The sequence below is a fragment of the Podarcis erhardii genome, assembly GCF_964252035.2.
Source record: "Podarcis erhardii genome assembly, chromosome: 14".
Lineage (NCBI taxonomy): Eukaryota > Metazoa > Chordata > Lepidosauria > Squamata > Lacertidae > Podarcis > Podarcis erhardii.
This window is the reverse complement of record NC_138503.1, coordinates 40,928,366-40,948,108: the sequence shown is the minus strand read 5'-3', so window position 1 is coordinate 40,948,108 and position 19,743 is coordinate 40,928,366. Positions and strand designations below refer to the sequence as shown.

Genomic DNA, 19,743 nt, shown 5'->3' with positions numbered 1-19,743 from the left:
GATATTAAACAACACAGCTACATAAGAACTTGAATCATAAGAACTTAAACGAGCCTCTTACATATGTATCTTAAGTATTATTTTTTAGAAAAAGTAAAGGACCCCTGGATGGTACCTTTCCCCTTAAGTATGTATACAAACTCAGAGGTGTGAACTTGCTTTTGCTGGGTAATCTCCTTGATATTAGGTCTAATTTGAGACAAATTCATCTCCTCAACACAAAGAAGCCTTTCTTTTTTCTGATCTTTAATATTTGGAAGACCCTGTTCACAACAAGACGTCGTAAAGAACTGTAGAAGAATAGCCAATGCTCTTGAAGAGAGACATGGATAGATACCCCCCCCCAAAAAAATAGTTTTCAACTATGCTACTCTGAAATGTTTAAATGTTTCTTTGATTGTCCTTGAATCTTCCTGCAATACTTGCCATCCTTTCCTGCCACACCCCTTGAGAACCACTGGTCTGAAAAGAAGAACTTCACACAGTGCATTGTTGAACTATCAGATTTGCTACTGTTGAGAGTCATCCATTTAGATGGTTTTTTAAAAGGGAGGGAGATACATAAAGGGTAATGCTGTCAGTGGTTTCTAGATGTGATGGCAATCTGCAAGCTCCAGGTTCAGAGGCACCATGCCTCCGAGTACAAGTTGCTGGAAAACAATGGTTGGGAGTTTTGCTCATGTCCTGCTTGCAGTCTTCGTGAGAGGCATCTGTTGGTTACTGGGACTATACAGACCTTTGTCCTGATCCAGCAGGGCTCTTCTTAAAATGACAATTTCAAAATCTTTCAACACTAGGGATTAAACTGTCTTAAAAAATCAGAGCTCAGTCCCGTCGATTTCAAGAGTCTATGGACATTATGGGCAGATTTTGTTTAGAGGTCAGTTCATCTTTCAATCTTTTAAGAAGATTCCCACAGTGGAAACAGCTTTTTTCGTTTCAGGTGGGTGATTTTATCAGCTGTCAAGATTACAAAAATAAAACGGCACTCTATTCATACCTGACGCAAGCATCAGCCTGGGCAGACAGTCACTGAAATTGGAGAGGCATTGGGAGAAAAATGCATTTGAGATCTTAATGCTACTGATTTGATTTCCATGAACATAGTGAATAATGCATTAAACAATCGCAAGCAGAGTGGTAAAAAAGAGCGATGGCTACCATGCCTTTTTTATGATGAGGAAAGAGATGAGGCAACAATTAATGTGGTCCTCTTGGAGTTGGGGATCTGCACTAAAACGACTGGGGGAAGTGAGAAAAATAAACTATTTGATTGACGCAGGCACCCTCAGTTCCATGATCCAAGTCTCTTCTCGTCTCAGTGGGAGAACTGAAGGGAGAAAAAGCAAGGATTACAAAATGGACTTAGGGAGAAAATGACTGGCTAGGCCATGGGTCAGCAAACTTTTTCAGCAGGGGGCCGGTCCACTGTCCCTCAGACCTTGTGGGGGGGCCGGACTATATTTTGAAAAGGAAAAAGAAAAAATAACGAATTCCTATGCCCCACAAATAACCCAGAGATGCATTTTAAATAAAAACACACATTCTGCTCATGTAAAAACACCAGTCAGGCCCCACAAATAACCCAGAGATGCATTTAAATAAAAGGACACATTCTACTCATGTAAAAACACGCAGATTCCCGGACCATTCGTGGGCCAGATTTAGAAGGCAGTTGGGCTGGTTTCGGCCCCTGGGCCTTAGTTTGCCTACCCATGGGCTAGGCTATGATGTAGCTCAGATGGCAAAACTGTTCCTGAGTGAAACAAGGTGGAGCATCCTTGCACTGAACTAAAGGAAAATCAAACCTGACCAAAGTCACTTCCCTTGCTTTGCTCTGTAGACTCTTCACCCAAACAAGGACGTAAAACTGAAACATAATGTTCGGGTACGTGGAGATTAAGGAAGCGAAACTGAGCATTAAGCTTAATTTGAAGCAGTGAGAGACACAACAAAAGTAACCTTACTACCCTTCCCAGCAAGGAACACTTTTTAAAAAGACCTTCTGAATGCTTCCTCTTCCCATCTGATCACTGCCCAGGAAAAAAAAAAGTGGTGGGTTTTGTTTGGTACTGCCCTGCGTCCCTAAATTTAGCCATAGATCCCAAGTATTTAAAAGCCTCAAAGGTACTCCACTCTGAACCAAATAACACACATACAAACAACCACCACATGAGACCACATGTTATTCAAACATTACTCTTGAACCAGTGCATGCACCAGAAACCAGTCCAAGCATGCTTTCCAGAATTCTGTAACCTGAGCTTTGGCAGACATGCGTGGGGAGGGTATCTGTAAGTGGGAGGCAGCCACATAATGCTTTTCTGCACGATTGAATAATGTGGATATACTGCACAGATGTGAACAAGAGGGTGAGCTTTCAGACAACCTTAAGAGCATTGGGGATGAAGTGCTTTCTCACATGTACAGGATTCATTGAATCATAGAAACTTAGAGTTGGAAGGGACCCCAAGGGTCATCCAGTCCAACCCCCTGCAGTGCAGAAATCTCAGCTGAAGCATCCATGGCAGATTCAGTCTTTACTTCTTCCTTTGCTTTTACCCTGCCTGAATGACCAGATGTTAATGGCAAGAAAGGGCTGCTAATTCATTAGCCATCCATATGTTGAATGTAAGTGGGGAGAGAGTGGTGGTGGTTGGGGACTTATCCCTAGGCATAATCTCTCTGGCCAAACTATGAAACCGTGATGTTACAGCACACCTGGAAACATCTAGAGTATCATATTTTTAAAAATTCAAAGTTGACATTCTCCAACAGGATTAAAGTTTTCATACCTTGGCTTTTTGCTTTCTTGACAGAACCTATCTTGACATCTGGTGGTCTCTTCTGGCATCACCTTCCGAAGTTTCTGAACAAGAAGTTCCATGCTAGGGTCAGTGTTGTTTTCCTCCTTGCTGTTTCTGCTCTAGGATGAAAAGCACGTGTAGGTAACATTTAGATAATAGGGAGTTAACACAGATTTCTGTTGGAAATGTTAGATTATCCCTAATTCAGATGTCAGGGCAGTTCCTATGGAGGAGATCTTCTGGCCCAGGGTTAAGAAGACTTCAGGCTCGCTGGAACTATTTTGTATTTTACACAGTCCCCAAGATCTAACAGCTAGAGCCAGGTGTGTGTAAATATGTGCACACAGTTCAGCAAAAGTACGTCTCTTTCGCATGAAGTACGTATGTTGTAGCAGAGGTAAAATCTTTAAAAACAGGCACCTTGGATGAATTTGCACAATAAACGGGATGCACTGTTCTAGTGCATATAAATAGGTTGACAAACATATATTTAGCCCTGGAGAGAGAAGATTGAATGGGAACAGTAATCACCATCTATTTAAACTCCATAAAATTGCAGGAGGCAGCTGTTTACATCAGTGTCTGCCATAGATCAACATAATTAGATCTATTGCTTATGCTGTCCAGCTCTTATGTCATAGACCAGAGGCTGCCAACATCATGCCGTCCAGTTGTTGTTGGACTACAACTCCCATCGACCCCAGCCAGCATAACCAATTGTCAAGGATGATGGGAGTTGTGGTCTATTGATAATGGGAGGGTCACAGGTTTCCCACCCCTGTCCTGGAGCCAGTAATCACGAGAAAGCACTTCAGGCTGATACAAAAGTTTTATTCATAATGATGTGGGGCTGCTGAAATGGTACAATGTAATATGACGAGAGCCATACCCTAGATGTCCACTTTGACAAATAACATATGGTAGAAATGAATTTGTCTGTGTCTTCTGCTTCTGCCCATCCTGAGCAAGACCTATCAAATACCCCTGAGGCAGCATCACTCTAGTTCACTGAGGGACATTTATATGGTGGATCTGATCTGCCTAGTGCCGATGACTGTGGTGTGGCTACCCACCACTACCAGGTAAACTCCTCAGAACAGGTGAGGATGCATCAGAAAGCCCTTTCCCCAAAACCTACTTGAACATGAAGATAGAGAATGAGCCGCAGCACTAGTAAGAGACAAATGGCAGATTGGCTCAGAACCTCTTGAGCTGCCCAATAAATCATAACCGATCTGCCCAATTTTAAAAGATGGGTTTGGCCTAATTAGGCAGCTTCCAATTTTGCTGAAAAGTAATGGGAAACCTCATTCCAGAAGCCAAGTAGAAGTCATTAAAGCACAACTTCAAATGCCTTACCATCTGTTCACATAGGCCAGTTAATGATCTGGCACTCAGGCTGCTAGAGGCAGATGAAATGGTGAATTCTTCTTCTGACTGCTCACTTTCCAGTCTTTCTAAAATAGTTGCGGTTTTAACAGGGGGTCCCAGACGTTGCTTTTCAGGAGGTTGACACACACAGTAACTCAGTAGTTCTGAACACCTGCAAGCACCTGGTGTCACTGATGGGAGAGACATCATTTGCTTATCCTGGGACTCTTCTAAAGTAACTTCCTGCATCTGTGTGGTATTGACAGGGTCTTCAATGGCATAGCTGTCCCCTTCTTCCTCTGAAGAGAAGAGCTGGTCTAAAAAATGGTGTGTACTTTGGTTTCTGACATTTCCATCGGTATTCATAGACCTATTCAGAGTTAAACTTGGTGGTACATCTTCTTCCATTTCCTGGCACACTTGATACAGAAAATGCGATTCACGCTGGACCACGGGGATATGGTCATTGTTCTGATCCTCTTGAAGACCTGCCAAAATCCCAGTGGATACTTTATTGGTGGCAATTGACTGATTTGCATCTTCAGGGCTTCTTAGGTTTTGCAGGCTACAACTTTCCAAAGAAAGGTGTTCCCAAGCAGCGGTGCCAGGAATAGACTCTTCTTGAAGTGTTTGAAAATGAACCTGGCGGCATTCAGGGTTCCTTGATACTAAATCACACCACTTTTGCTCATTTTGAGGCCAGTCGCTTTCAGAGTTTTCCACAAGCTTGCTTTTCTGATCACCTTGGCTGTGTATTTGATTGCCTTGCCCTTTAAGAAACCACCCAGAAATCGGCGTGGGATCATATTGCTTCTGAGTCTTTTCTATGGACATTAAACTCTGGATACTTATCACTTCAGCAGTCGATTTTGCAGAATATTTTGTGTTGCGTCTTTTTTCTTCTCGATTACTCCTGGAACTCTGGATTGGTCTTGTATTCAAAAACTTGCTTGCTGGAGAGCTCTTAACTTTTGGGACTGTTTCAGTGGGTCTGAGAGATGACTCTTGCCTTTTGATTTTAAGTGGTTTATTGGAAGGTCCAGCAGAATTCTCTGCAAATTGCTGAGTGGGTGAAAAGTTCTTCCATTGAGCATTTGACTGCTTATCTTGGTGTTCAGACATTGCTGAGGAGGTTTTGCTTCTAAGTATACCTTTCCTAAATGCTTCGTTTTGTCCAGTTTGCAAATTTAGAGCTACGGACCTTCCATCATCTGAGCTTATATCACTTGCTTTAGGGGGAATTTTCAAAAAAGGCCTGTTAGATATCTTGGAGTTGTTGGAAGTGCTTGATGTTTCAGATGATCTCTTCACCTCTTTCCATTTTTTCCCTTCGCGGTTTTGTTTAACCCTGAAAGACACCAGAAAATGAAAACATTTTAAAATCCCATTCGCATTTTTTGAGAAGGACTTATTGAGAAGCCAGGAAATAAATTAGAAGATCAAAGGTGCATCCCAACGAAAAGAAGCAATCCTATATTCACATTACACTGAGGCCAGAAATAAGCCACTGCTATTCTGGTGTAATGACCACATATCCAATGATATTCAGCCCAAGAGGGGAAGAAACTCACAACCAGAATATATGAAAAAGATGCTTAAATGTATCAGATACATCCTTGGTATCTCTAGAAACACCACCATAGCCCAATCAATCATTCCCCCTTCCCCAACACACAAAGGCAGCCAATGAACTTGTGTCAAGGGCATCCCACATCCTTGCATCATTCCTCCTCTCTCTCACACACAAGATAATGCCACTGTGCCCCCGCTCATCCCAGCAGTGCTAGAAGGTCAACTTTAGGTGTGAAGGGGGATGCTTGTGTTGCACAAAGTTGACACAAGATCTTCATCAGAGTCAAAGGAAAATCTAGCATTCCGCAGGTGGGTTAGGGATGTGGGTGGCGCTGTGGTCTAAACCACAGAGCCTAGGGCTTGCCGATCAGAAGGTCAGCGGTTCAAATCCCCGTGATGGGGTGAGCTCCCATTGTTCGGTCCCAGCTGCTGCCCACCTCGCAGTTCGAAAGCACATCAAAGTGCAAGTAGATAAATAGGTACCGCTCCAGCGGGAAGGTAAACGGCGTTTCTGGGTGCTGCTGTGGTTCGCCAGAAGTGGCTTAGTCATGCTGGCCACATGACCCAGAAGCTGTCTGCGGATAAACGCCTGCTCCCTCGGCCTATAGAGCGAGATGAGCACACAACCCCAGAGTTGTCCACGACTGGACCTAACAGTCAGGGGTACCTTTACCTAAACCCAGCAGAAATGAGCAAATATCAACACTAATAAAACTGTAGGATCCCTTCATCATGTCACCTCAATGAAAAAGCCTAACAATCCCAGAGATGGCTCGTCCACTGCTAAAAGGAGGAGATGCCAGGGCAATTAGGCGCCCAGAGAAAACTGATCCATCAGCTGCAAGGGAAAGGAGGAGGTGGGAATACTTTTCTGAAAGACAAAAAGCAAAGAGAAAGAAAGAAGGCGGAATCTCAGGAGGATAGGAAGCATCATCGGGCATGTGAAATGGTTAGTCTAGGGATGGAGGAGACATTTGATTCAGTGTACATTTAAAGCATGATATGCAAACCAAAACACAGCCATCCTTTAAAATCTGCACTTAACCCTATTATGGGATGCATTTCTCCAGCTAACCACTGTTTACCAAAATGTGGATAAAAATAAAGGTATTAGTGATAAAAACATGTACTATATTAGGGGAAATTGCTTGCAAAACTGCACATTGGTCATGTAAAAGTGTTTTTTAGGATAAATTTGCTCTAGAAAGCTGGTGAGTTTTCATGAGGATTTAAAAATAAAATAAATTAGCAAATTGCTGCAAGATGTGAATAACTAAATTTAAGTTTGGAAAAATGAGGAACTGGTAGAAAGGGACAAATCCTCCCATCTCTGGGTTTGAATGTATGGAATTTGGGGCAAAGGTTTCTTTCAAGATGCCAACTGGCATGCCACCATGCTGCCATACCTTCTTGCTTCATCTTTGTGAGAATGTGTGGAGGAAAGACCTGCCTTGCTGCCACTGTCCAAACTTTGAATGTTTTTTGCTTCTTTTCTCTTTGAGGTTGAAAACCTTTCTTGGGTTGCTCCCATTTCTCTCGGAGAGGCCTCAGAAGTCTAGAGAGAGAGAGAATCAACATAAATTCTTGAGAAATATGTTTTTTATCCGTTGAGTTTGACAGAGAGATGTGTTCACAAAAACTGTCTACTCTCAACTCTAGAAGTAAAACAGTAGCAGAATTATTGCTGGGAGATGTTTGCTAGAATGCAAAAAAGTCAGCTGACTTCTTTCCGTACGTAAAGAGCAGAAAGGAACAGTGACAGATTTTAGGGGAAATGCTTAACAATTTTGTCAATGTGAGAAAGAGGGTGACTTGATACACACAGCAGCAACTATTAGCTTGGAAGCCGATGAAATGAGTCTCCGTACTTCTGGTGCCATACATGGAGTAGTAGTTATATGTTGTCTGGAGGGAGCGCTCTGCAGATTTTCCTGCCTGATGAAAAACAAAGGTACAGTTAATTAATGCCAAGAAAAATGCCGATATTTACAACAAGCAGGCCCAGCTCCAAGTTTTGGGGGTCCTGGGCTGATGGGGGTGCATGCCTGGCTAAGATGATGGTGGCACTGCTGAACAGAACTGGGGGTCGCATACACAAACTCACTGCTGGAGCTGCTGGCTGCTCACTTGCTTACAAGTGGTGGCTCTGGAGAGGTGCTGAAAGGAGCTATGAGCCTTCACATGTACAAACTCCCTGACAGGGACACAAGAATCTGCCTTACCCTGAATCAGACCATTGGTCCCTCTATCTGAGGACTGTCTACCCTGACTGTGCTGACTGGCAGCAGCTTTCCAGGGTTTCTGGCATGGATCTCTCCCAGCCAGTGGCGTAGCGTGGGGGGTGCAGGGGGGCCCGGGCGCAGCATCTGGGGTTAGGGCAAATCCACGGGTTAGGGGGCGCAAATTACTTGCCTTGCCCCGGGTGCTGACAACCCACGCTACGCCACTGCTCCCAGCCATACTTGGAGATGCTGGAAGTGAACCCAGGATACCTTCTGCATGCAAATCAGATGCTCTATCACTGAGCTACACCCCTTCCCTGACGCCACTGGCTTAAATATGATTATCTTTCCCCTGATGTGTGCATGTTTCGGGACAGCGTAATAAAGGTGGCAAGGCTGTAGAATCTGTGTATGCAGCTCATAACTCTGCTCAGTGCTGTCCCCAGCTGGCACTATGGGTGGGCAAGTGGCCAGCTAGCCACAGTACCGGGCAAGGCAGGTCTGTAGTGCCCGCCTATTTCACCCAAATGCCTGCGGGCCCCCAATATAGCATTGCTACAATCAGAGGGATCAGTTGGGAATGAGAGTGACTACTTCTACAATACCTAAGCCTGTGCTTCTTCAGTAGTGAATCTTAACTCTCGGCCCCCGTTAAATTAAAAATCCTGACATTAGTGTTGGGGACTCCCAGTATTTACCCAAGCATGCCAGGTGCTGGGGCTGGGCCTGATTGCAAAACCAACAGCTTTCAATAGGAGAGACTGGACACAATTATACACTGTCATCTCAAAATGACAAAACCATAGGATCTAGCTGCCATTTTGCACAAGCAGGGGCTGCATCCAGAGCATCCCAGTTTGGTTCAACCAGCAGCTGTGGTTGTGTGAATCCCAAATCCACTTTCAGTAGCTCACAGACACGGCACATGTGTGGCAGCTGCAGTGGGGCGGTTGAGTGTGTTAATGCAATAGGTTTTCTTTCATACACTCAACTACTATAATTTCAGGGAGAAAATAATTTGAGATTATTCTTGGGTGTACATTTGCATTATAGCATGCTAGCAATCAGCGGGGCAGCAAGGGCTTCTGCTGATCAATAGGCAACAATTAGACAGCAATAGGTTTTACCTTTTTGTACTTTTTGCTTTGCCCTCGTTTGTTCTATCAGGTATGTAATCCTACAAATAAAGATGCAGACCATGTTACTAACTTGTCTAATGCAAGTCAAAACGCTAGATGCTTTGGGAGCCTAGAATACCACCCAGTTGCACTGTATCCCTTTTCATAATGAATCCCAATTTTGCAACGATACAAAAGCCTGCAGCAAATGAGCTGAGTCCTGGGGAGCAAAATTAGTAGGCAGCAGAGGATGAGTTCTGCTACTGTCAATTTATTTCACTGTTAATTTGTATGTTATATTTGTTGTTATAGTCGTATTTGTTTTATCACTCTCTGCTTTTGTTTTTAAGCCTTCTCAGCAGCTGTCTCTTGGTAGCCACTGTTTTATTTTCACAAAATGCCCTGGAGATAAGTCAGAGGAGGGAGAAGTAATGGCCTTGATCACAACAGACAGCCACGCTCCCTCATCCCACCCCTTTCTTCAAAGGAGCTCAAGATGGCATACACAGTTTCCTCCCCTCCCATTTCATCCTTGCAACAACCCTATGAAGGTGGTTAAACAGAGAGATAGCAATTTGCTCAAGATCACCCAGTAAGCTTCAGGAATGAGTGGAGATTTGAATCAAGATCTCCCCTGTCTTAGCCCACCACTCAGCTGCTCCACCATACAGGCAGGGAACTCCCTTGTTCAGTGGGAGGAAGGAAGCGGAAGAGGCACACAATCCTAGAATCCTAGAATCCTAGAGTTGGAAGAGACCACAAGGGCCATCGAGTCCAACCCCCTGCCAAGCAGGAAACACCATCAGAGCACTCCTGACATATGGTTGTCAAGCCTCTGCTTAAAGACCTCCAAAGAAGGAGACTCCACCACAATCCTTGGCAGCAAATTCCACTGTCGAACAGCTCTTACTGTCAGGAAGTTCTTCCTAATGTTTAGGTGGAATCTTCTTTCTTGTAGTTTCAGATGTGTAATGTCAAACTGCAGTTTGGCGTTATTATTTATTAAATTTAAATCCCAAAGGAGCCCATAGCAGCAAACAACAAGTGACAAAACAATGAAAGCATTTTAAAAACAATTCCAATATAGATGATGGCTGGAAAAGTTCTCTGCTTAAAAGGTTTGTGGGAAGAGGAAGGTCTTCAGTAGGTGACAACAAAGACAGCTCCTGTCTAATATTGAAGAGGGGGAATTCAAAAGGGCAGGTACCATGGAACTGAAGGTTGGATTCCTATATTGTGCGGAACAGAACTTGTGAAAAAATGGTATCTGCAGAGGGCCTCTCTTGCAGAGCACAGTGCCCAACTGGGTATATAAGGAGAGAGATGATCTTTCAGATATCTTGGTCCTAGGATGTAGAGGGCTTTATACACCAAAACCAGTGCCTTGAACTTATTAAGTGTGAACACACCTACTGGCTGGATACACACTGCTATTTCCCATATGATGGCTCTACCAACATACACGGCAGATGATTCCCCAATCATGAAATGATATGTATTTAAAAGGTGGTTTGCATAAAGAAATAGAGAAGAGTGATTCTAAATATTACTTGTGCCATCTTTTTAATAAGCTTTTCCAAATCCTTTTGCTTTTCTGGGCTTTTCTGCAATTTTCTGTTGCATTCTTCAGTGCTCCCCATAAAGGCACGTAAGGATGCTTCCAATTTAATCTCAGCAAAATTATGTTCCAGCTCCTGGTTTTCCTTCTGCTTCATCAAAAATGCTGGATGCTGCAAGACCAGTAAAAATGAAGATTCTTAGAAAACTATTTAGATTGGGGAATCTTGAGAAACTCTACAAGAAAGCTAATAGGCTCAAATCTACAATACACAAAACTAGTTTTTGTGTGTGCGTATTCAACATTAAAAACCCACTTTTCTATATGCAAATGTCAAAATGCTCAATCATAAAAAAGAAAAAAATCCAATGCATCTCACTGGTATTGCAAATACCACTCAAAATCTATAAATTTAGGCTGCAATCCTAAACACATGTTTGGATATAAATCCTATTGAACTCAGTGGGAATACAGCCATATAGGATAGAGTGGGGGGGGGGGGCGGCAACCCAGCCAGATGGCCAGAGTATAAATAAGATCAGACACTGTGCTGCTGTCAATGGACATGGCTAGGATGGCAAGGCACAAGGGTCAAGTTTGCTACCATGATAATCACCATCAAGGCCAGATGCAGCATAACAACCCAGCAAAGACCAAATGGGGAGAGGCTAACAGTCAACCACCACATGATAAGTTACAACAGGAGTAGACAGAAGGTAGATCTACTAATGAACATTTTCTAGTAAGCTAATTAGTGCTAGAATAGTACCCTCCAGATGTTGCTGGAACTCCCTTCATACTTAGATTGCCACCCCCAAGCCTGTTTGCAAGTGAGAAGATAGGAAGGTGGGGAGCTGCCTGAGGTTAGTGGGCCAGTGCCTCCCTTTCCCTAATGTACCAGCCTTCACTGTGTGCAACAGATGTGATTTGGAAACCCACACATTAACAAATATTTACCAAACGCAAACTTTCAGTCTCATCATGGATGATTCCAGATGAATCAAAGGAATCTTCTTTTCTTTGTACATCAACATAATACTTTCTAAATGGGGGAAAACACATTTTTTCCTTATTTTAAAAAAAGCATAATTGCCATCTGGCTATGCTGCTCCCTTTGCCATCATAACATTCAAAATCACAGAGCTATCATGAAGAGTTCGAGAGTGTCAAAATGCTTCTACTTCCCTGTCTGATTTTGCAGTACAAATTTAGCATTTAAAGATCACGTATTGGCCTGGGATGATGGTTGAAGCGTTGCCAAGCAGGATGGAAAGGGCAGATCTCCAAGGCAGCAATCCTACACATACTTACCTAGGCATAAGTTCCATTTACATATGACAGTGCTGTGAAGTACCTGTCTAGGTAGTAGGGAATGCGGATGGGGCCATTGCCCTGAACATAGTTTATAAGATCAGACAGCTGTATACTGCAAGCCAAATGTCTGTTCAATCTTGTGCTTGTGTGGCTTTATAACTAGGGTTGCTAGATCTTAATTTAAAAAAAAATTAACATTAACATTTATCAGTCCCTGATGGTCACTGCTAAGTGGATGTATTTAGTGTGCTTGTGGGTTTTCACACCCATCATGGGAGCGATGATGAGACCCAGTGTGGCACAGTGGCTAGAGGACTGAGAGACCAGGGTTCAAATCCCCATTTGGCCATGAAGCTCACTGTGTGACTTTGGACCAGTCGCTGCCTGTCAGCCTAATCTACCTCACAGGGTCACTGTGAGGAAAAATGAACGAAATAAGAATGTATGCTACCTCTTGAGCTCTTTGTAGAAAAGGTGGAATAAGTGTAATAATAAATAAACATATTAAGCTGTTGTGTGCTCTGTACTGTTGTGGTCATGTCAAAGTCCTTTTGTATTTATTAATTAAATACAATTGACTCTAAAGAAAAACCCACAAGGCAGATTACAAATAATTGTATAATTATGTATGTTGCTGGTGTCATGGGTATATATTATTAATATAATAACAATAATGCAACTGTATTATGCCTTTTTTCCCCTGACAGGAACTCAAGGAGCATTACCGATAAAAGAACAGCAGTGAAAAACAGGGGGGGGGGGAGAGAACCATTAACAAGCAATTAAAGATTAATAGAATTAAAGCATGCACACACACAAATATATATATATATATATATATATATATATATATATATATATACACACACACACACACACACACACACACACAGATAATTACGAATTACATTTCTGCCCCCGTTTCCCACCCATTGAAGCGCGCACACACACACACACACACACACACACTCCTTACAGCCTGTGGGCCACCGAGCGGGCCAGTCCCCGGGGGGACACGGAGCCCCCCAGCAGCGCCGCCATCGCTTCAGCCCTCAGCGCCGGGAAGGCGTTCGGTGGTCGCCATGACAACCTCAGGAGGACGCGCCTCCCGAGGAATTGACGGTCGCTTTCCTCCAATGGGGGAAAGGGAAAGGCGAGCGAGGGCGGGAACCAAAGAACTCAGAGGGGAACACAGAGATACGAAAGGTCAGAGCTCCCACGCCGCGCGCGCGTGTGTAAGTAGGTAGGTAGGTGCGTGCGTGGGTAGGAACAGGAGTGGATAAAGCGAAATGCCTGTAATGGGCTGTCAGTTTCTCTCTCCGCTCGGCGGCAGGCAGAATAAAAGTTAGAAAGGACCCCGGAAAGCTGCAACTTTCTGTAAGTCTACATCATTATAAATCTATTGGGACAAAGCAATGTTGTATAATAGCTGGGAACGCGCAGGCGACTTTGGTCTGTCTTTCGTTGCTAGAGTGGGCGCGGTTGGGCAGGCCGATGGCTGCGACGTCATCAGTCCGCGCCAGGCACCCGTGGGCGGGAGGATGGCGGCGGGGCTGCAGCTGCTGCGAGCTGAGTGCTGGCGGTCCCTTTGCAGGGAAGGTAGGGCGGGAGGGCGCCCTTGACGTAGCCGCCCCTCTCCCGGGATGTTCTCCTTCATTCCTCCATCCCCGGTGCTCCTTGCCGCCCTCTAAACGTCCTCCCCCCCCCATCCGCCCTGCCCTTTTCCGTCCCCTTGACACACCCTCCTTCGTCGCAATGGGTGGCGGTGAGGGGAAGGCGCTCTGTGTACGCTCAGAGGCACGCTCGGCCATAGCTGCATGATTTAGATCTTACTCCTTCAGGATGCAGTCAGGTCTCTGCAGCAGCTAAAAGAATAGTATGCTGCAACAATAATATTTAACGCGTTATAACTCTCGTATTTTAACTTAGTAAAATAGTATTGTTATTAATGATATACTCACTGCTTTTTTCTGGGGGGGGGGGACAAATACACCTAAACATTTTGTGAATCTTTGTACTTTGGTCCATTTACTGTATTAATTTTTCCCGATATGAAGTATAAAATGGTGATTTTCTGGAATCAAAATGAGAGTACCCCTAAACATTTTTTTAAAAAGAAAAAAAGCACTGGATATACTTAAATCTCATTATTAGTAATAGTAAATATTATATTTTCAGATTATTATTATTATTATACAAATAATAAGAATGCTAATAATTTATTAAGCAACAAGAAGGACCAAGTGGACAGTTCTCCCAGTGAAGGGATGTACAAAGACTGGTCTCCCGAAGATCCAAAGCTGTTGTTATTATGAAGGCTGTCATCCCGATAAAGAAGTCTTCCTTCATTAATTGAAGGAGTGTTAGTTAATGCTTTTTCTATAAATTCATAGAAGGAACTACATTCTTAAAATCAACTCCGTTTTTAAAAAATTATGTGTGAAACATTGCAACAAGCACCAGCCTTGAGGGTGTTTCTCTTTTGCTGCTCAGAGGGAAATGCTTCTTTTAAGAACACCTTTTCCACCTGCAGTTTTTATAATTAGTAATAATAATTTAATTCCCTGGAAAACCCCTTCCAATTTAAAGTGATTTTATGTCCTTTTTAGTTGATTTAATTGAAAGACTAACATCACAGCTGTACTTATTACTAAGTAGTAAAAACTTCCTGGCTGCCCTCCTCCCGCCCCATTGTTAGTGAATAGTGACAGGATTCTTGTTCTGACTTTTTTCTGATAAATAAAATGTGTGTTTTTACAGGTGGAAGAAGAAGATGGCATTTGTCATCCTTGCACCCACCTTACAGATGCTGTAGTACTGGAACGATCTATGAAAACATCAATAAGCCAGTTGTTGACCGTATAATCAGAGTGGATCATGCCGGGGAATATGGGGCGGACCGTATTTATGCAGGACAAATGGCAGTGCTAGGGAGAACTTCAGTAGGACCAGTTATAAGGGTGACTATTTCTAACCTATACCTGTATTTTTTTCTCCAACCCTTCTTGTGCTATATTTATTTATTTATACAATTTATCACCCACTGTTCTTCACCCTAAGGTCCCAGGGTGGGTTACACTATTTAAAACAGAACATTAATATTAAAATACAATATTAAAAAATGTAAATGAAGGCCACCAGATATTATGGATACAACAATTTAAGCTGTACCTTATCATACACCATTTAGAATCTATAGTATTAAGTAACACGCCTGCTCACTCTTGACTTTTGATACTTAAGATGCATATTTTTAAGACCCAATAATTTTTTGTAATTTTAAGTTGTTTCAAACTGTTTTTCATATCTGTTTTGATCCTGATATGGAGTGTTCCACAACCCATTGTTTTCCAGTTCAGACATAACTGCAAACAGTTGTTTGGTTGAATGGTGATGTGAGGCAGGCATGTGAGGAAAGGAGGGTGCTTATGGTCATGGGCTTTATTCTCTGAACCAAACCATGGTTCAGAGTACTGTGGTACCTTGGTTGTCAAACTTAATCCATTCCGGGAGTCCTTTCGACTCCTGGAACCGTTCGAAAACCAAGGCGTGGCTTCCAATTGGCAGCAGGAGCTTCCTGCACTCAATTGGAAGCCATGTTGGATGTTTGGCTTCCAAGAAACGTTCGCAGACTGCAACACTTGCTTCTGGATTTGCGGTGTTTGGGAGCCGATTTTTTCGGGAGCCAAGCTGTTCGACAACCAAGGTACCAGTGTATTGGAGAAGTTTCATCAGAATGCAACAATAATGAAATAGTGTTGAAAATGACAGCAGCGCTCTTAAGTCTATAAAGTATCCTGAAGGCTGATAGTGGGGAAGATTTTCCTTCCATGTTACTGCAGTTGTCTTGCTGAATGCCATTTTTTTAATGCAGAAAATGTGGGATCAGGAAAAAGACCATTTGAAAAAGTTCAACGAGTTAATGATCTTGTACAGAGTCCGGCCAACCATTCTGTTGCCTTTCTGGAACATTGCGGGATTTATGTTAGGTGAGTCTAAACCTTTTCGCTCTTTCACCTTTACTTCTTCATTTTTAATTCAAATACATATATGGGGCAGGTGTTTTATTTCAATGACTCTGCAACAGGTGCTGGAACTGCCTTGCTTGGAAAAGAAGGTGCAATGGCTTGCACTGTGGCTGTAGAGGAGAGCATATCTCACCATTATAACAACCAGATCAGGACACTTGTGGAAGAGGATCCAGAAAAATACAGAGAATTATTAGAGGTGTGTTTTAATCCATGGTTGGCTAGTTTTACGGCCATCACTCCATGGGCTGAAGTGTAAAATAGGCATTTTTTAAACAAACATTTGGGTTAACTTTTGAAGGGTGATGGGAGGGTCACAAAATCTGGTGAGTTCCGGCTGAAAAAAAGCCCTGATTCTGAGAGCTGTTAGGAGACTCCCATTTCCTTCACAAAGTTACAGTTCCCTGAGTGGTTTGACAGTCAATCCCTCTTTCCCAGGGAACTCTGGGAATTGTAGCTCTGTGAGGGAAGAGCGGTCTCCTAACAACTGACAGCACAATCAACAAACTACAGTTCCCAGATTCTTTGAGGGAAGCCATGACCATTTAAAGTGGTATGGTGCTGCTTTAAATGTATAGCGCAGATGGGGCCTAACTTACCGTATTTTTCACCCCATAGGGCGCACCTAGTGTTTTTTTTGGGGGGGGAATAAAGGAAAAAAAATTATTTCCCCCCCAGGCGCGGGGCTGGGGCAGGGGAAGACCGAGCTTCCCCCGACCCCAGCCCCCAGAACAGGCTGCTATCCACAAGCCTGGGGAGCCTGGCGGGAACTCCTGCCAGGCTCCCCAGGCTTGCGGATAACTGCCCGAAATCTGGGGCGCACTCCTCAGTGCGCCCCAGGCTTTGGGATGCAGGCTGCTATCCACAAGCCTAGGGAGCCTGGCAGGAACTCCCGCCGGGCTCCCCAGGCTTGCGGATAGCTTCCTGAAGCCTGCATTCGCCCCATAGGACGCACACACATTTCCCCTTCATTTTTGGAGGGGAAAAAGTGCGTCCTATAGGGCGAAAAATACGGTATGTTCCTTAGCTTCAGTGGGTTTACTCTTGAGTTGGGCTTATGGGCTACAACCCTGTGCGTTCTGGCATCTCTGTTGACTTGCATGTAAGACAGTCAGATATCCATCTGGTATGTTTTTGTTTTTAAACAAGGTAATAAAGAAATTCAGGGATGAGGAGATGGAGCATCACGACATTGGACTTGATCATGACGCAGAACTGGTAGGTGCCAATCATTAACTCCCCAGGCTATCCATCATGGCTGGTTTTAGCACCTGGAATCCATGGTAGTGGATGGTTCCTCATCATCCTGGCATGGCTCACCACAGATGGCAGCCCTGAGTCCACACATGGATAAATCACTGGGGCTGTGAGCCACCCAATGTTTTAATTACCCCCAAGGTAGCATCGCTCCAGGTTCCTCTTGGAAATTTTAACAGGAAGGCCACCATTTAAATCCCCCAGAATGCCATTGAATTATGCTTATGTCGAGGCCAATGTTAACTTTTAAATGGAGGACAGGTCTTGCCTCTCCCCAGTGACAGATGGCAAGATGCCCCCAAGATTGCAGGGAGTTTCCCAGAGGGCATTTCAATTGGGTTTCGATTTGCAAACCTGGATCTGACTCTATTAAGGATTTCGGTGCAGTGATGTCAAATACGGAGACTAGGTCTGGCTGCTTGCACACATGGACCAATGGTTTAACTCTGTATAAGGCGGCTTCATAACTACCGTATTTTTCCGTCTATAGGACGCCCCCATGTATAAGATTCCTCCTATTTTGGGGGAACTCAATTTTTAAAAAATGAGAAGCCTCTCCCTGCAGGCAGCTACAGGCAGGAAGCCCTCCCTAGATCGTTTCCTGCCCGCAGTGGCATTGGGGGAAATTGTGCTCCCGCCAACGAGCTGGCTGGTGGCGTGCAGTTTCTCCTCCCCCCACGCAGCTGCGGGCAGGACCCCCCCCCCCAGATCCAGCACCATTGGGGGAAGCCGTACTCCTGTCAACCGAATGGCTGGCGCGCCCTGCATCTCCCCCTGCCCCAAAGCCACTATCCGTGTATTGGACGATCCCAATTTTTTGACGTAATTTTTGAGTCAAAAAAACCTCGTCCAATACACGGAAAAATACGGTACTTAGTATATGGTCTCTTGGATGACAATTTTGGAGTTTCTACAGTGGCACAAGACTTTATTCAAACTAAGCTGCAAAGTGTATTAAATGTCCCCCCCTCTCTCTCTTCTATAGGCTCCAGCGTATTCCATTTTGAAGAATGCTATACAAATGGGATGTAAAGCTGCAATTTTTTTATCGGAAAGAATATAGAGAAGTTTTGTGCAATAGTGTAATAACAGTTTTGAATAAATGGATTATTATAGCATCATTCAAATAATATAAAAGTAAAATCACACAGTGGTGCATCTCTTTTCTTCCTCTTCTGTCCATACAAGCTATCTTCTAGTGCTTATAGCAGCACCAAAAAAACAAACAAACCCTAGGGTTGATGGGATGGCATGATACCTTGAGCAAATAATTATAGTTTGATCTTTCACTTGGTAAGAATAATAATTATATCTACACATAAGATAGGTAACTGCATTTTAAATGTAAGTGAAAAGAAGTTGTAAACATTCACAGCATATATGTGGTAGTATAGAATACAGTGGTACCTCGCAAAACGAATGCCTCGCAAGACGAAAAACGCACAAGACGAAAGAGTTTTCTGTTTTTTGAGTCGTTCTGCAAGACAAATTTTGTCTTGCGAGTTCTTGCGAGTTTGTTTCCTTTTTCTTAAAGCCACTAAGCTGCTAAGCCGTTAATAGCCGCTAAGCCACTAAGCCATTAATAGCCGCTAAGCCGTTTATAGCCGCTAAGCCGCTAATAGCCGTGCTTCGCAAGACGAAAAAACCGCAACAAGAGACTCGCGGAACGGATTAATTTCGTCTTGCGAGGCACCACTGTACACATACCATTGCAGCGATCCAGATCCTTATCAGGATCAGATTCGACTTGTCGAAATCCCTTTCCCCTCTGGTTGTAAAAGGGAAGCAGGAGAAGGCTTCCAAAAGCTTTTGCAGATCCAGCCCCCTCCCCACTACTTAAGATCAGGGACTTAAAAGTGTGGAGACTTGCAGAGGCTTTTGCAAGCCTCCTCCCTCTTTCCTTTTAAGTTCCTAGGTTCTTAAAAGGGAAGATGGAAGCAGCTTTCAGAACTTGGTGAGTTTCCCCCATCCCCCTTACATCTCCAGTCCTGTACCAATCTCATTCCAGTCTTTAATCAGCTGATGAATGAGCAGAAATTGAATTCTGCTTCCCAGGCTATATAAACAGACAGTGCAGCCAATGGAGGATTAAATTGGGTTGGCCTGCCCATCAGCTGATGTCACTGGTGATGTCAGTTGATGGATGGGTGTGGTTTGAGGGGGGCCAATAGCCCATGTGCTTGAGGCTCCTCACCCCTGCAATAGTTGGAGGGAAATAAAACAAGCATTGCTTCCTACTATGATGTCAACTATTCATGTTGGCTACATTTGATTGAAATTAAGTCTCATTGAAACCAGCGCTGAGGAATCAGGTTTAGGATTGAGGTGCAAATTATGTTGCAGTTGTGGATGTGTGTATCTTCATTCCAAGTAGGGAAGAAAATGTCATTTAAATATTTTTACCAGGAGTTTAAAGTGACCGTAAGCAGCTTTATTTGTGGAAGGCCCCTGCTTTGGGAAAGGTCAAGTGATAGCGAAGAAAACCATGTTGGACAT

General features: G+C 43.7%; 2 protein-coding genes across 5 annotated transcripts; one reads left to right on the top strand and one right to left on the bottom strand.

Annotated features, from left to right (window-relative positions):
- Window positions 1-60: 60 nt before the first annotated feature.
- LOC309329130 (uncharacterized protein) lies at window positions 61-13,230 on the bottom strand. Of its 4 annotated transcripts, none has more exons than XM_081839724.1 (9): window positions 12,939-13,230; window positions 11,606-11,690; window positions 10,641-10,820; window positions 9,100-9,149; window positions 7,574-7,685; window positions 7,157-7,305; window positions 4,167-5,526; window positions 2,796-2,926; window positions 61-1,330 (listed from the first exon to the last, which is right to left on the bottom strand). In XM_081839724.1, exons 1-9 carry the CDS (start codon window positions 13,001-13,003, stop codon window positions 1,234-1,236), a joined length of 2,229 nt encoding a protein of 742 aa, XP_081695850.1. In that variant the 5' UTR covers window positions 13,004-13,230; the 3' UTR covers window positions 61-1,233. The 4 variants fall into 4 exon arrangements, with proteins under 4 accessions (XP_081695850.1, XP_081695852.1, XP_081695851.1 ...); XM_081839726.1 differs by having other exon boundaries at window positions 2,796-2,921; XM_081839725.1 differs by having other exon boundaries at window positions 12,864-13,009.
- A 132-nt stretch (window positions 13,231-13,362) lies between these two features.
- On the top strand, window positions 13,363-18,393 carry COQ7 (coenzyme Q7, hydroxylase). The gene is made up of 6 exons (XM_081840062.1): window positions 13,363-13,561; window positions 14,723-14,922; window positions 15,837-15,951; window positions 16,050-16,189; window positions 17,140-17,208; window positions 18,233-18,393. Exons 1-6 carry the CDS (start codon window positions 13,378-13,380, stop codon window positions 18,308-18,310), a joined length of 786 nt encoding a protein of 261 aa, XP_081696188.1. The 5' UTR covers window positions 13,363-13,377; the 3' UTR covers window positions 18,311-18,393.
- The last annotated feature ends 1,350 nt before the right edge of the window (window positions 18,394-19,743 follow it).

Bases quoted from the DNA above. Each gene is read 5' to 3' on its own strand.
- LOC309329130 (XM_081839724.1), bottom strand. From the start codon at position 13,003: ATGGCGGCGCTGCTGGGGGGCTCCGTGTCCCCCCGGGGACTGGCCCGC. The intron at 10,821-11,605 runs GTAAATATTTGT...CTGGTCTTGCAG, and splicing joins AGACTGAAAGTTTGCGTTTG to CATCCAGCATTTTTGATGAA. The intron at 9,150-10,640 runs GTAATATTTAGA...CTTTATTTGTAG, and splicing joins TTATTAAAAAGATGGCACAA to GATTACATACCTGATAGAAC.
- COQ7 (XM_081840062.1), top strand. From the start codon at position 13,378: ATGTTGTATAATAGCTGGGAACGCGCAGGCGACTTTGGTCTGTCTTTC. The intron at 14,923-15,836 runs GTGACTATTTCT...TTTTTAATGCAG, and splicing joins CAGTAGGACCAGTTATAAGG to AAAATGTGGGATCAGGAAAA. The intron at 17,209-18,232 runs GTAGGTGCCAAT...TCTCTTCTATAG, and splicing joins TTGATCATGACGCAGAACTG to GCTCCAGCGTATTCCATTTT.